Raw genomic sequence first — 15,848 nt, 5'->3', positions numbered from 1 at the left:
AGAAAATCTAAAAAATTGTTTATTGAAGCTAATGAAATATTAAAAAGGGCAATTGAAAAAAAAAATTTTGAAGAAGTTGACTTAGCTCATTCTATGCTGGCAGTAGTTTATACCATTGAAGATGATTAAGAGAAATCAAAGAAAGAAGGTGATAAAATACAGAACCAAATAAATTTTATGAAAATATAAGACTTTTATAATAAGAATTGTTTTTTTGTTGTGTTATTCAGGTTTACAATAGTTATGTTTTTATTTATTTTACTCAGTTTATTTTAGAAAAAAGGTTAGTGTAGTGTTATAAAGTCAGTTATAGTGTTATAAAAAGATCTCTGTTATTTAAATTTATTCTATTGTTATATTATATTATTTATGTTTTACTTTATAAATGTATGCTCATAGTACAGAAACAAATTAAGTTAATAGAAGATTATGATTTTTTTTTTTTTTTGTTACTTATTATATTTTACTTACTTTAAGACTTAATTATTATATAATAAAAATATTAATTAAATAATTAACTATATGATGTTACCTAGGTATCTATTTATATGTCATATTATTATTTCAAAGTTTTAAAAGTACAAGACATTCTGGTTAACCAATTTTTCAAAATAATTGGTCACTATTTTCAGATTATTGTCACTTGTTTCACTATTTTTTTATACTTTGTCTGTTCCTAACCCTATAAATGAAATCCTTAAATCAACAAACATTTTTATGTTTTAAGAATGAAAAAAATTGATTTTACTTAATTTAATCATGTGCTAAATAGTAGTAGTAGCTGGATTATAAATAATGAAAATTTTCACAAATGATTCTTATTATATAGATTTTATATACATATTTTTAAATATAATTCTCTAATCTTTATCCTTATATATAAAAGAACAGGCCTTTTTTATCTTCCAATTTTTTGATAATACTATTTAACATTTTTCCAATTTTATTTTTCACAGAGTGGCGCTAAAACACTTCTGAGTGTCACCACTTTGCCTGATTTTTTTTGTCTAAGGGGAGAGGGGATCATTTATCAGCAACATTTTATTTTGTTCCTATTACAGCCATTATCATTCAAATTTAATATCAAACAAAAAAATAATTAATCAAATATTTACCGCTCAATCAAGATCGCAGGGTTTTGTACAGGATACAAATTTAAACCTTCCTATAAAGTTATTTCAAAATATTAGCATATTTTTCTATATTTTTGCCTTTATATAAGGTAAAACATAACATTATATATCTTAATTTTAATAACTGTAGACTTTGATCAGCAACCTTTTTGCTCACTCGATATTCAAGCTTACCGTGGAATTTCAATCAAATATTAAATTATAATAATTTAATTACAATTATTCGATACACTCTATGGTTATATAAAGCTTTTCCTAAAAAATGTAATTAATTGCATTCTTGAAAAAAAAAGGCAAAAATATTGTAAATAACATTCAAGGATATTCAAATAAGTATTGTGTAAGTAATATTACACAATAATGAAATATACAAAAATACTAGTATATTTAATTGAAATGCAGTTAATTATAAAATTTATTTTTTCCATATTTAAAACATTAATTTGAAAAATATTAACACTAAAACACTATTAAAATACACTTATATTTAAATAATATTTGTTAATATTAAACAGATAAATATTATATAATAGGTATAATGAAGCAGAAACATCAGGATTCAAATTTAAAATAATATGATTTATGTCAGTTTTAGATAGTTTGTTAGACTGAGAAAAAGTGAAATTGGTCACATTATGAAGTAAACAAGATAAATTCTTTTTCAGGCAAAAAACCACAAAGGAATATTAAGATGCAAGAGCAAATTTCGCTTAGGACTAATGTTGAGATTTTTATTTAGAATTGAAAAAGAAAGTTAGTTATACTTGCCAATGAACATTTTTTTAATGCAGTCATTGGTAACTTTATTAAATTTAAATTGGATATAATAATATTCATTTCTATCAAACAAATAAGCAATTTGTCAAAATATTTATTGGTTAGCAAAAATGAAAACACTTATATTAGTTAATATTTGTAACAAATAAATTATATGTTTATGAAAAATGAAAAATAATAACCTAATATTTTAATTACATAGAAAAGGAACACAAAATTAAATATTTAAAAAAGTATAATAAAATAAAAATGTGTTATGTAAAAACAATATAGCTTGTATACCTTTTGTATAAATATCTCTTATATCTATATTTTTTTTAAAAAATAATAATATAGAGTGCAGTTACTTTTTAATACTTATATTAAGCTACCATAATTTTCAACTTCTATAATTGGATTAATTTTTAGTTGATTATTTTCTTTATTTGATTCATAACTGTTAGATTCACTTTTTCCATTGACTGATTTATTACTGTAAATAACCAAATTTGGGTTTTAGTAGATAGAATCATTATAAAACTCAATTGATTTTTTAAGAAAGTTTTAAATATTGTAAGATATTAATCTTTTTTTGAAAAGTTGTTTAGCTTAATAAAAACTTATAATAATATACTTTTAAACTATGAATATATATTTAATATTGGTTATTTAATAAATTGATTTAACTAATGTATACAATTTACAAAATGTATTAAAGTGAAAACAAAGTATAGTAGTATATTTACCTTTCACTGTCAATATCACGATTTCTCCGATAAGCAAATCGTCTGCGCATAGAAGGTGGTGTATCAATAGCAAAAGGACTGTACAGTTTAGTTGGCGTTCTGCCCAGGAGACATTTAGACCTGGTCTTAGGTGTATTGGGAGTCAAGGGTGACTCGTCCAATTTGAAACGACGCCTAGTAGGCGGCCGTAATTTCTGAAAGAAATTGTATAGGTCAATCTCAAAGGATTAGCAGCAATGCGGAAAAGCAACTTGCAACAGATAAATATTGTTGTAACTTTACAATATATTTCACTATACCTGAGTTGCCATTTTAAAGCCGGTCCTAAGCTTGTTCATGGACTTAAACACAGTGCTGACGCCGCGTCTGAGTGTCTCGCGTTTTTTGGCAACTGTGTTGATGGCCACTTGCCACACTTGTGAGTTACAATTAGTAGTCTTCCTTCTCGGACTTCTGACCACTGCTGACTTTCTGGTCAATGCGTAAGGGCATTCTTCGTCAAATCTGTCTCGTATTTGTCGTTGTATGTCAGACTCGACGAAGCACTCAGTAAGCGCAACTGGCTTGCAAAGGTCGCTACCAACGAAACTTAGCTTTCGACGCATCATCGTTGACGGAGTATGGATACTCAAAAACGACTTCACCTATAACTTACCGTTAATTTCAACTACAACAGTACAGTATTGCAGATAGGCGATGTACTCGACGTGAAAAAACGATGGCCGATGCTGTTCAAGGAAGAATACAAATTGAAATTGTTTTCAAAAGACCTAGATTGCTAAAGAACAAACAGTATGGCGGAAGAATTATGTAATGATGTTCATGTAATGGCCGGACGTAAGAATAATTGAAAATTTGGTACAGCACTGCACTAGCACAACTGCCCGTACAATGCGATGTGCCATTTGTTGTCGGGCACGTCGTAAACCGTTAAAATTCAAAACAATCAACATAGACGTGAAGAAGGATGGTGCCTCCTGCCGATGTTGATCAGTGTGATCAGATACACAACACGAAAACACCGTAGGACCCGATCGGTTTTTCTTGCAACATCCATTGCAGAACCAACGCCATGCAGTTTTCATGTTCTTGTCACGAGTGATGTGCATAATCAGTGGCGTCGAACCCAATATCCAAGTATGGCGATTGTCATAGTGAATTATGTGGTGGGTGGGTACTGGGTGCTGGGTAAATAATTTGTTTACTGCATAAATGCATAATAATGCCTATTACATTGCCTACAACTGATTAGTATGAACGTGATACATTTTAATATTAATAGAAATAATGGTGTAGACATAGGACTTATTGGTGAAGAGAGAGGCAGCAGCTCAATCGTCACCCTTACTGCCGAAGAGCATAGGAGTCGTCACTACTGAAAGTGTGAGCCGTCGCCGTCGGAGTTGAACGAGCCACCATCCGTACAGTGTACGTCGAGTGCATTATTCAACGTTGCTGCTCAGACCTCCACGTCCATCGTTTGCGATACCGAATCATCATCCACTCTTCACCCGTGTATTAGTAAGTACTAGGAGTCATTCGACGCGACCATAGGCTACGTTGCTATAACAGCGTAGCATACTATGGTCAGGACGGTTGACCTTCTTGTAAATTTCCTAGTACGAACGCTAATATCGCGGCATAGTGAGTAATACCCCGTAATATAAATATATATCGTGTGAAGATTTGTAAACTCGACAACGAGTATTATTATTATATATATATATTAATTGTACACCTGATTGTAAAACAACAATAATTATTATTATTCATTATTATTATTATTATTATTATTATTATTATTATTATTATGATTAAAAGTTAACAAAATAAAAAAGCTATACGGACTTTACGTTTTGTTACATAAGTGATTGGAACGCATAGACCAGACACATCGTGACGTTGCGGTTGGTAATTCTATTTTTACGGGAAATACGGGACATTTTTACGATATTTGATCTATTACGGGGACACCGGGACACTGTCATGAATTACGGGACATTGCCGTATAATACGGGACGTACGTAAAATAAATATTATTTAATATATAAAGTGAACACCTATATCGGCTATATCATAAATTATTGATGTCATAATATGAAAATAAATATAATGTTTATGTTTTAATATCAATTTTGAATACAATATTATGGTAGGGTTTCAACCCCTACCGTTTACATCAATTGGTAGGCGGGTAGGTACTATAAAAATTTAATATTTGCCATACTGCATTTTTTGTAGTTCGGCGCCACTGGGCATAATCAAATGATTTCAATAATTGAAATACCATTCGAGACATTTTTATAATCGAGAGATGTCTCGAAATAATCATTCGAAATATTAATAATCGAGATACGTGATTAGTGATAGGCATAATCGAATTATTTCAATAATCGAAGTATTAGTAATCGAGACAGTTTTATAATCACGGGATGTCTCGAAATAATCATTCGAAATATTCCATTGAAATATAATGTATAAATATAAATATAATTTTATTTATAAATGTTCTGAGAAATTGTTATTGTTTTGTGGTTGAGTAAATCAAAAATTATAGTTATATATTTATGTCAAACTTTAAAATATAAATAACTAAGAATAACCGTATACCCATAGGCGTGTTTACGGCTATGGGCAGACCTGCAAAATCCAGCTCAGTTTTAAATTTATACTTAAATCATTAAAAATAATTACTAAAAAGTAAAAAGAATGATTAAATAAAACAGAACTAAATAATAAATATTTTCACATAAATTATTATATAATATAATACAGGGTCCGGCAAAAAAACTCCCATATTTCAAAAAGTAATTGCAAATTAATAAACAAAGATACAGAACAAATTCTTTTATTTTTGAATTACACATAATATGCCATTTTACATTAAATACAATTATTACTTTGTTTTGAACATAACTTCTGTCAATACCGTCCGAATTAACCGTTACTTATAGTCCATTTTCTTCAAAAAAATACGGACCTAACACACCAAAATCAGATACTGCACACCAAACTGTCACATATGGGCTGTGAAGTGGCCGTTGATTAAGTTCTTGAGGATTTTCTACTGCCCAGTAACGGTAATTTTATTTATTAACAATACCAGACAAGTAGAAGTGGGCCTCATCAGACGAAATCAAAACTACCAGCGGGAATGTTCTGAAGAATGTCTTCATACACTGCTCTACGAGTTTCAAAATCTCTCTCACTTAGTGCTTGTGTAATCATCATTTTGTATGGGTGCATATGAAGATCTCTGTATAAGATTCTTCTTACACTCCTATTAGAAAGTCCCAGGGCAGCTGCATGTTTAACTGCTGAACGCCTTGGAGATTTCTGGATGGACGCCCTCACACGTGCGACATTTTCCGGTTTTGTTATGGTCAAAGGTCGGCCAGGCGTTTTTTTCTTCAGTGCAGAACCCGTTGCTCTAAAGTTGGACACCTAAACGAGCATTGTTTTTCTATCCCGAACAGAATCATGTCGGCCAAGTTTGAACCGGATACGAAATGCTCGCTGAGTAGAAATCGCAGAACCACCATTACGGATATACTCCTTTACAACAAAAGCACGATATTAACCAGTTCACGCCATTGCGCCTACTAAAAATGGCACGTACACCGCTATCGATCGATACCCTTTTCATAGTTGTACCAACACCACAACTCACACAGCGTAAGCTCTAAATACGGGAGGTTTTTTTGCCGGACCCGGCATTTTTGCCGGATTTTATTAACATAAAATACTTTAACCAATTTGAAATTTTTGATCAATTTTTATCATATTTAATTTTAAGTTCCAATTTTTCAATTTGTCTGTACCAAGCTTATGCTAGGTGAAACCGGCAACATTTAATTTGTGCATATGGAAAAATACACAAAATTATAAACATTTATAATCATTATGAGCAGATAATTCAAAATCCATAAGTATATTTTGAGGTTTTAATTCGTTAGGTTAGGTTAGGTTTTTATTAAATGCCACATTTAGGCATAAATATCAGTTGTTTTGGATGGCAACATACAATACACCACTTAAACATATATTTATTTATGTAGAACATAAACTGTATATAAAATTGCTCTTGGTTATGAAAATTACAATTTTTGATTCTTCATCTACATGACAAAATGTTTCATTTCGATTTGTAGTAATTATTAACAATCTTAAAATGAAACTTATAGTGTAACGGGTGCAATATTTCTTTTTACGCTTTTATCACACTACTAAGGTACAAAAGTGCAAAATTAATTTGCGCTTTTGGTCCATCGAAAAAAATAGACCATTTGCGCTTTTGGGTTTCACCGTCCGATAAGATAACGGATTCAAAAGACGATTAACGACTGTAATATGAGCATGTCCCGTTTCCCCCAAAAATCCGGTTCCCTGATTAACGCATAGTCCAATTTTGCTAGAAATGAATAAGGTATGATTTCCGTTTCCGCCAAAATGTATTTTTGTGAAAAGACGTTTGAAAACTATGTACAATTGTTACTATGTACAATTTATTACATATTCTTTTATTATACATTTTAATACAAGTAGACAATAATAATATATTAGTCGAATATGGGCACAATTACGAGTACATTAGAGTTTTTAAAATATTACATATTTTCATATTATAATATGTCCATTCTATTAAACTATTTATAAAGTATAAAACAAGCATAGATCAAATATTGTCTCGATAGAGTTTTGAAAAAACACATATCATCATTTTTAAACATTTAAAAATTTCACAAAAAATATAAATTATTATACAAGTATATGTCAAGTTTTAAAAAAATTACATTCGTAAGTATAGGTCAGGTTTTAAAAAATCTTATAATTAAAAGAAACAGTTTTGACAAAAATATATCTACTAATTTCATTTGAATTTTTCTTTTTTTGGAATTTTTTTATATTATTTTGAGCATTGTTAATTTTGATATAAGGGCGTACCTAAGGGGTGGTGTTCGGATCTAGACCTCCCCATTGAAATTTCTACATACTCAACTATTTAACAGTAAATAGCATAATAATAGTATATTGTGTATTTTAATTTCCCATTATCTTCAATATACAAAGTATATAGACATAGGCGCCGGCAGGAATTTTGTCAAGGGGGTGCATCGTGCATAGTATATGCCGATTTTTAAATAATGTATAAATAATTTTAGTTAAATACGTAGAAATATTTTTTCAAATTAAAGGACGATACAAAGTTATTTTTGTTTTATTCGTCAGAAGTAATGTCAAAGTAATGCGGGATATTGGCTGCGATTAGAAAATCCGATAATGATCGACAACTCGTAAGCTTATCGCATGCGATAAAAATGACCGATTTATATATTGAATATACAGACATACAGTGTATATTATACACGTGACAACTGACATGTCCTATACATCCATCGACACTATACGATAAAATCGGAATCATTATTAGTCGACAGTCGTGTGTCCGTGTGTGTATATCTCAACGTGCTTATTATTTTAGTTCTTACGTAAAATTATTAATATATAAAAATGATTGACATACGAAATTTTTTGCAAAAGAAACGCAAGATAGAATTAAGTCCATCAAGTATAAATGAAGGCAATCATGACATAGGTAATTTAAGTAATTTAAGTACTAATAGTTCTAATAGTAGCCAACAAAAAGAAGTGCCACAACTCCTTCATCAGTTGACTGTTGGTGCTAATAAATTAGATATTGGACTGTATTTGAATTCCTACGTTGATGACGAATTACGTTTAAAGTTATTGAAGGACCTCTGGGTTCCATCAAAAATATATGACTTCAAAAAAGATTTTACCAACGGCTCTACGAGAGTATTTCGTATAGAATGGTTTGCACTTTATCCATGGCTAAGTTACTCAGCTGTTTCTAAAGGCCACTATGTCGCGTTTGTGTATTATTTCGACCTCGAGTACATAGAGGTGTTCAAGGAGCATTCATTGTTTCACCATGCATAAAATATCAAAAATTTAACGAGGTTTCAAAAGCTCATGAAATTAGTATTTGGCATAAAGACGCAATTAATGCGTCACAACATTTTTTAAACTCAAAAGAGAGAAAACAATTGAGTGTTCATGAGCAAATAGATTCGGCATTTAATAGAGAAATAGAAGAAAACAGGGTGAAACTTCGTTCTATCATATCGTCAATCTTATTTTGTGCAAAGCACGATCTTCCACTAAGAGGTAAAAATGACGAAGGTTCAGTTTATACAGATTTATTACAATTCCGTGTCGAATCGGGGGATGAAGTTTTGAATAAGCATTTAAAGTCTGGAGCTAAAAATGCGTTATATATCTCACATGAAGTTCAAAATGAACTAATTAAAACTTGTGCTAATGTACTTCGACAAAACATTATTGAAGAAGTGAAACTTTCATCTGTTTTTTCGGTCTTAGCTGACGAGACTGCCGATATAAGTGGCACCGAACAATTGTCAATAGGTGTTCGGTATTTGTTTTACGACGTTAAGTTTCAAAAACACAAAATTTGTGAAGAATTTCTTGGTTACTCGCCTCTTACAAAACTAGATTCTAAATCCATTGCCAAAACCATCATTGAATTTTTAGAAAGTTGTAATTTAGATTTGAATCGACTTGTGGGCCAAGAATATGATGGAAGCGCTACAATGGCTGGCATATAAGTGGCGTTCAAAAATTAATTAATGAAGCTTATCCTATGGCGCTATTCTTCCATTGTGCTAGTCACGTATTGAATCTTGTATTTAATGATTTAAATAACGTAAGTGAAGTAAGAAATACAACCGGGATCATAAAAGAAATAATAAATTTTTTTAGAGAGAGCACATTGCGTAGACAAATTATTCCCAATATTCCTTTACTCTGTGAAACTCGTTGGTCAGCAAAATATAAGAGTATTAGCATTTTTGCTGACAATTTTATTGTTATTGTCAAAGCTTTGGAAGAACTATCAAAAAGTACAGCAAATTCAAAAACCAAAATTAAATCTTATCAACTCTTTACTGCTGCTACTACACCAGTTTTTATTGTTACATTGCAAGTAATAGCTGTTTATTCCGCTAAATTTGAACCAGTATGCAATCTACTTCAACAAGTTAATATAAATTTGAAAACGGTGAACAATCACATAACCAAACTAGTTGATACTTTGCAGTTGTATAGAAATTGTGCGTCCACTGAATTTACCGTATTATTTGCAAAATCTAAAGAAATCGCTGAAGAACTTGATGTTGAAATACGTCCACCTCGAGTTCCACCTCAAAGATCAAATCTTACATTATCTACAAACCATGAAGAGTTTTTCAGAATATCCATTTTCGTTCCTTATCTAGATTCAGTTATATCATCATTAAAAGATCGCTTTTCTAAAATTCACAATCAATCATTTTCTCTAATGGATCTTCATCCTTATGCTATGAAAATCATGAGTAAAGTACAGTTTATTTGCACATCAAATGATATTGTAAAACTCTATGGAAATATTTTGTCATCAAATTTTGTAACCGAAGCCACAACATGGTATGAAATGTGGAATAATGGTGAAAAACCATTAGATTCTATTGAATACTTAGATTTGATCGAAATGTCAAAAGATTTTTATCCAGCTGTAGCCAACGCAATCAAGATCGGAGCAACTCTTCCAACAACAACTTGCAGCATTGAACGTTCATTCAGTACTTTAAGACGAGTCAAAACATGGAACAGAGCCACTATGGGTGATAACCGATTGTCCGGATTGTGTATGATGAGTGTACATAGAAAAAGACTAGGAGAGGATACCAAATTCATTGAAAATTCAATTGAAGAATTTGGAAAAAAACCTAGGCGTTTACAATTATTATTTAAAAAATAATTATTATATTACATAATATAAATAATATATTATATGGACAATATTGTAAAATAAGTATAAATGTATAATAATAAATAATAGAAATAATGTAGATAATTATGCAAAATAAAATAGTTTTAATACCATTCAATTTTTTTAATTTAATTTTTTAATTTTTTTTTTTTTTTGTCAAGCCAAGGGGGTGCAAATGCACCCCCTTGCACCCCCCTCACGGCGCCCATGTATATAGATCATTTAGTATATCTATTATGTATAAACCATATTATAGTATATTAACAGTAATTTGTTAATATTGAGATAAACTATAATTATAATTAGAAAACAGATAAAATAAAAATTTTGGACACCCCCATAAAAAATTCCTTTGTACGCACCTGTTTTGATATATATATATATATATTTTGATAATATAATATTTAAACCCATCAAAAATCAACTTTGTTTTACCTTTTTTGCCATAAGTAAATGATTTTACATATTTCTTAATAATTCCATTTTTCCTACATATTTCAACAAATTAAATGCTTTTCCTCCAAAATAATCCATTTAACGTGTTTAGTACGGAATAGCAGAAACCATACGATCAAAATTGATAAAAGTAGGTAAATTAATATCTACAGTCAAAAAGATATTTTTAAAAGCTCCTAGCCAAATAGAAATATTTAAAAATATGTACCCCGATTTAAACCTCCTAGCAAATTCCAAAAATGCCCTAGCAAAATCTAGCAAATTCAGTTGAATAATTTGACATATTTTTTTTTGAAATCGAACATAGTGCCGGTGCGCCCACAAAGATAGCACCGGCATATTTGTTTGCGGATTATCAAAGTTTAGGGGCCCTAGCAAAATCTAGCAAATTCAGTTGATTGATTTAATATATTTTTTTTTAAAATCGGACAACGTGCCGGTGCTGATGCCAAATTTGGAACCTCCCCCTTGGACGACAGGAGCCCTAGCAAATTCCAAAAATGCCCTAGCAAAATTTAGCTAATTCCTAGCAAATTTTTGATACTATTTACATAACTCTAGCATAATGTGCCGGTGCTAACTTGACGAACATATGAAACTCCTCACAATAGTAGCCGTAACTAGCATTAGTCCTGGTATAATTACAAACAAATTTATTAAAAAAGTTGAAAAAAGTATGACTTATCAAAAAAACGATGATTAAATTTTAAAAAACCTACGTAAAATGTTTTATAACTACGAAAAAATTGATATTTTATTACTAAATCTTATTATTTATAGGTTTACACTGAAAAAATAAAAGTTGTTTTGTGGGCTTGATGATGATTACGGAGTTGTTGAAATGGGTTGTAAAATAATTGATATGCCTCATGATGAAAAGCAAAAAAAAAAAAATATATTTTTGAAAAAAATTATTTTAACTCCTGAAAATATTAAAGTGATTTAACGAAATACAGTTGGACAACAAGACAATGATATGTGCAGTGGTGTATATAGGGGGAGCCTAGTGGGCTACAGAAATGTTTTAAAAAACTTAAAAATTATTTTAAACGTTTGTTATATTTTAATGGTGCTTTATGCTTATTTAGAATTTGCATCCAGTGTCAAATTGTTTTGATTTGATCGTTGGTAATTTTAAATAATTTTAGAATTATTATTCTGTCGTCTATTTCGTCTATTCTGTCATATATTATTCAGCTAGTTCAGACTATACCAGTAATTTAGTCGAGTGGTAAGTGATTTACTAACTACTAAACAGTTTAGTAACTGAACATTTTTCAGACACAACTAGGGCTTAAAACTGTTTAAGTACTTTAGTAGTCGTTTTGGTACTATGAAAAGTGATTGTCAAAATGAATAATAGTTATCAGTCGGAAAAGAGGGAGGTGCAACTTTTCACTTTTTAATTTAGCAATTTTTTTATATTGGTCACCACTTAACCGATTTCTATTCGTACTCATATTCACAAAATAAATATGATATTTAAAAAAAAACCAACAACGATATAATAAGTAGACAAATAAAAGCGACGCAGCTACAGCGGTAAGAACTTTACACTACGCAATATGACCGGTACGCACAAATTGAATTATAATTAATTATTATCACTTCTCCAGAAATAAAATAAAAGAGCGTCAACAAAATATTCGTATAGAACCGGCGTGCATCTTGATATTATTAGATTATACTATTATCATTGATTATAGAATAGATAGATAGTCCATGGTATAGAGATATTAGGCTACTAAAATTATGTTTGTTCTAGCTGCCGATAGAATGCGTTGTATAATAGAAAAAATAATTATTTTACAATCTGTATAGATAAATACAGAATGAGTGTTAAGCGCTGCCGCACTGGGCGGGGCGGGCCACGGGTGCTCATAACTCAGTATTGTATTGCGCCATTGTGGTCAGAGTTATTTATACATTTTATTGATATTTAATTCCTAGCACTCGTACCTAATGATTTACTATTTTAAATGATATGATTAAATTGATAATTAAATATGATTAAATCCGTTTACGGCGGAATTTTACAGATTTTACCGAAATTACTCAGTTTTTCAACAGTTTCTCACAATTTGTTCTAGTAGATGTGCATAAAGAAAAAATACAATTACTTCTTATCGAAGTCCTAATCGTTCTGGCTGTTGGATTCTTGTTATAACCACCCTTTTGTCGAAAAATACTAAAAAGATTTTCTAATACATCCTGATTCAAACGGTAGGTCATTAAAAATACTATATAATTAGATTTTTCTTCTTCAAAAAATTGCAATACACCATGGTCTGCTTAAAACCTTTAAAACAGGGTGATTGTGTTAATTTTCCTTTTTTTAATTTATGTAAATCTGTGAAGTATTGCGAAACTTCTAATAAAAAATGTTTTACAGTACCTGAATCAGTTAATGCACAGAGATATGGATTATGGCTATATAAAGACCGGCTATTTAAACAATCAAATAAATTATTAATAAACTCAATAAAATCTGCTGTGTTTGAAGCAGTGCTATTTAGAAGTTGTCCTGTTTGTATGCAAGTTCGGATTGTTGCTGACATTGAATTGCTTAGTAATTGTGTGGCTAATTTAACACGCATTTTTTGAAAAGAATTTGGATAAATATGAGCATCTGTTATTTTAATGAGAGACCTACTTTTGTGATTTTTTATGTCTAACTCATAAGTTTTTTTATGTCATCAAAGGAGATTATATTATCACCTTTAATAAAACGGGCTTCAATTAAATTATTTCTTACACTTTTAATTAAATGTGGAACGTCAAATATAGAAAATATTTTATTATTATCAACATAAAAATATGGGCTATCTTCTGAAATATTTAATGATTTTAAAGTACTTTGATTATTTGTGCCTTGATTGCATACAACAACTTTTGAACACAATCCTACTTCAAATAAATTTTTAAGGACGTCAATTATTAAATTTTTTAAATTGATTTTGTCAAAACCAGAATGAGAAAGAAAATAGGCGACTGGAAATTTCCACGGTGAATAAATACCTCGAGCCATAAACACCAGAACACAGTTAGCACTTTTATTTGTCCTGCCATATTGACCTAAGTCTTCAAAACCTTCAATGAAATCAAATTCTTTGGAATATTCTATAAATTCTGTTATATACATCTAATCGAAACAAACAGTGCATACTTTTTCTTTATAATCAGTTGATTCAATTTTTTTTTTTAAGATGACTGAAAAATATTTGATTAAAACCTGGTAAGAATTTTGATTGACCTATCCAATGACGAATTGTTGAAAGTCCTGGTAAATTTACTTTTTGGGAACGTAAAAATTTATATGCACTGGGTGATTTATAATATAAATTTAAAGCCAATTTTTTTTTATTTAATGTCTATGGACGTTGTCTATCTTTTAATTGCATAGTCACAATTGCTTTGGAGTTAATTGATGAAAATTTATGTAAATTTATTGAATTTTTTAAATTATTATAGCGATTAAAACATCTACCTCTTTTTTTTTAATTTTGAAATATGTGTGATTTTATTATGAATAATTTTATTTTTTTGTTTTAAAATTAATTTTCTAGGAGTATCTTTTTCTAACAAATCACATTTCCTTTTTAAATTTGAGTCTGGCATTTGGATTATATCTGTAATTTTAGTTTTATTAGGAATAGATAACGATGAAGAGGAGCTAGAAAAAACTAACTCTACCATGTCTGATTTTGTGTGTGTATAAGTATTTACTGGAGTTGAAATTGTAAGACATTCTTGTTCAGATGCATCATTTTGGTTAAAACCTAATAATGTAGATGGTTGTTGTTTTTGCTCAGATTTATATTTATATGGAAGAGCAGTGCTTACTAAACGGATTTTATTAAATATATTTGTAAAGCTCTCGGGGGGAAATGCTCTTGACAAATGTACCTATTGTGAAGTTTTTCCTGTTCAATTGAGAACAAACTTGAGTTTCCTGTAGACGTAGAGATAAACCAAATATAATAATTGTTTGAAAATAATCATACATAGGTATTATGAAAATTTATTGGTGTAATGACCATACTAATTATACAATGTTTTGATAATTAAGCAAGAAAAAAAAATAAAGTATCCAACTATTATTACTCCAGTGTAATAAATAATACTTTTTTTGTTATGTATTAAAGCATTATTAAAATACTTTTATAAAAATATTTAAAACAAATTTTAAATAGGTATTATTTGTTTTTTATAATTAATTAATTAGTACTTAACATGAACTTTGTGATATAGTTTTTTTATATAGATTTACCTATATTGTTCATTATAGGTACCTAAACCAAAACTCCAAAACAAAAAATCAGTTTATATGTGTTTGATAAATAATATACAAATAACAAAATAAGTTGCTAATAATGTTGTAATAATGTTCACAGAGTAAATCGTAAAATATTGACGAAATAGTGATAATAAAATAATAATCACTAATTTTATCGATTATAATGGGAATAAATATAATGGTACTTCAATTTTTCATTATACATGAAAAATAATTCTATAAATAGAAAGACGGTATTTTTCGCCGACCCCACGTAATTGCCTTCCCGTCTTCATGACTATCTATGATAGAGGTACCACCACCTTGCATCTAGCACCCACCGCGTTCGTCGTTCATCTACCTATGATAGAGGTACCACCACCTTGCATCCTAGCTCCCACCGCGTTCGTCGTTCATCTACCTATGAGAGAGGTACCACCTCCTTGCATCACAGCGACGCCAGCGCTCCATAGCGGTTGCATCTTACGAGTAGTCGCCAAATATTAACATTGCGTTGACTATTTATCTATTCTATAATCAATGCTATTATTGTCAATAATTATTGTGAATATTCCCAAAAGAAGGCGCGCGGCGATAAGAAACTATAAAAATAGTAAATTCGAATTCTATTT

General features: G+C 29.9%; 3 protein-coding genes across 3 annotated transcripts; 2 read left to right on the top strand and 1 right to left on the bottom strand.

Moving 5' to 3' along the window:
- Positions 1-2,166: 2,166 nt before the first annotated feature.
- On the bottom strand, positions 2,167-3,545 carry LOC112685252. Its single transcript, XM_025557084.1, has 3 exons — positions 2,935-3,545; positions 2,636-2,829; positions 2,167-2,382 (listed from the first exon to the last, which is right to left on the bottom strand). The coding sequence occupies exons 1-3, from the start codon at positions 3,241-3,243 to the stop codon at positions 2,268-2,270; spliced, it is 618 nt and encodes a 205-aa protein (XP_025412869.1). The 5' UTR covers positions 3,244-3,545; the 3' UTR covers positions 2,167-2,267.
- Positions 3,546-8,146: 4,601 nt separating this feature from the next.
- LOC112685272 (zinc finger MYM-type protein 1-like) lies at positions 8,147-9,282 on the top strand. The gene is made up of 2 exons (XM_025557106.1): positions 8,147-8,560; positions 8,617-9,282. The coding sequence occupies exons 1-2, from the start codon at positions 8,147-8,149 to the stop codon at positions 9,280-9,282; spliced, it is 1,080 nt and encodes a 359-aa protein (XP_025412891.1).
- Positions 9,283-9,317: 35 nt separating this feature from the next.
- Positions 9,318-10,472, top strand: LOC112685271. The gene has a single exon (XM_025557105.1). The coding sequence runs from the start codon at positions 9,318-9,320 to the stop codon at positions 10,470-10,472; it is 1,155 nt and encodes a 384-aa protein (XP_025412890.1).
- The last annotated feature ends 5,376 nt before the right edge of the window (positions 10,473-15,848 follow it).

Source organism: Sipha flava, unplaced genomic scaffold (assembly GCF_003268045.1).
Source record: "Sipha flava isolate LNK unplaced genomic scaffold, YSA_version1 271_pilon_pilon, whole genome shotgun sequence".
Taxonomy (NCBI): Eukaryota; Metazoa; Arthropoda; class Insecta; order Hemiptera; family Aphididae; genus Sipha; species Sipha flava.
Note: the sequence above shows the minus strand (reverse complement) of the source record. Positions and strands in the feature narration are given on the sequence as shown.

Coding starts and splice junctions, on each gene's coding strand:
- LOC112685272 (XM_025557106.1), top strand. CDS start 8,147: ATGATTGACATACGAAATTTTTTGCAAAAGAAACGCAAGATAGAATTA. Junction 8,561..8,616: donor TCGACCTCGAGTACATAGAG/GTGTTCAAGGAG, acceptor AAATTTAACGAG/GTTTCAAAAGCTCATGAAAT.
- LOC112685271 (XM_025557105.1), top strand. CDS start 9,318: ATGGCGCTATTCTTCCATTGTGCTAGTCACGTATTGAATCTTGTATTT.
- LOC112685252 (XM_025557084.1), bottom strand. CDS start 3,243: ATGATGCGTCGAAAGCTAAGTTTCGTTGGTAGCGACCTTTGCAAGCCA. Junction 2,830..2,934: donor GCTTTAAAATGGCAACTCAG/GTATAGTGAAAT, acceptor AATTTCTTTCAG/AAATTACGGCCGCCTACTAG. Junction 2,383..2,635: donor CGTGATATTGACAGTGAAAG/GTAAATATACTA, acceptor GGTTATTTACAG/TAATAAATCAGTCAATGGAA.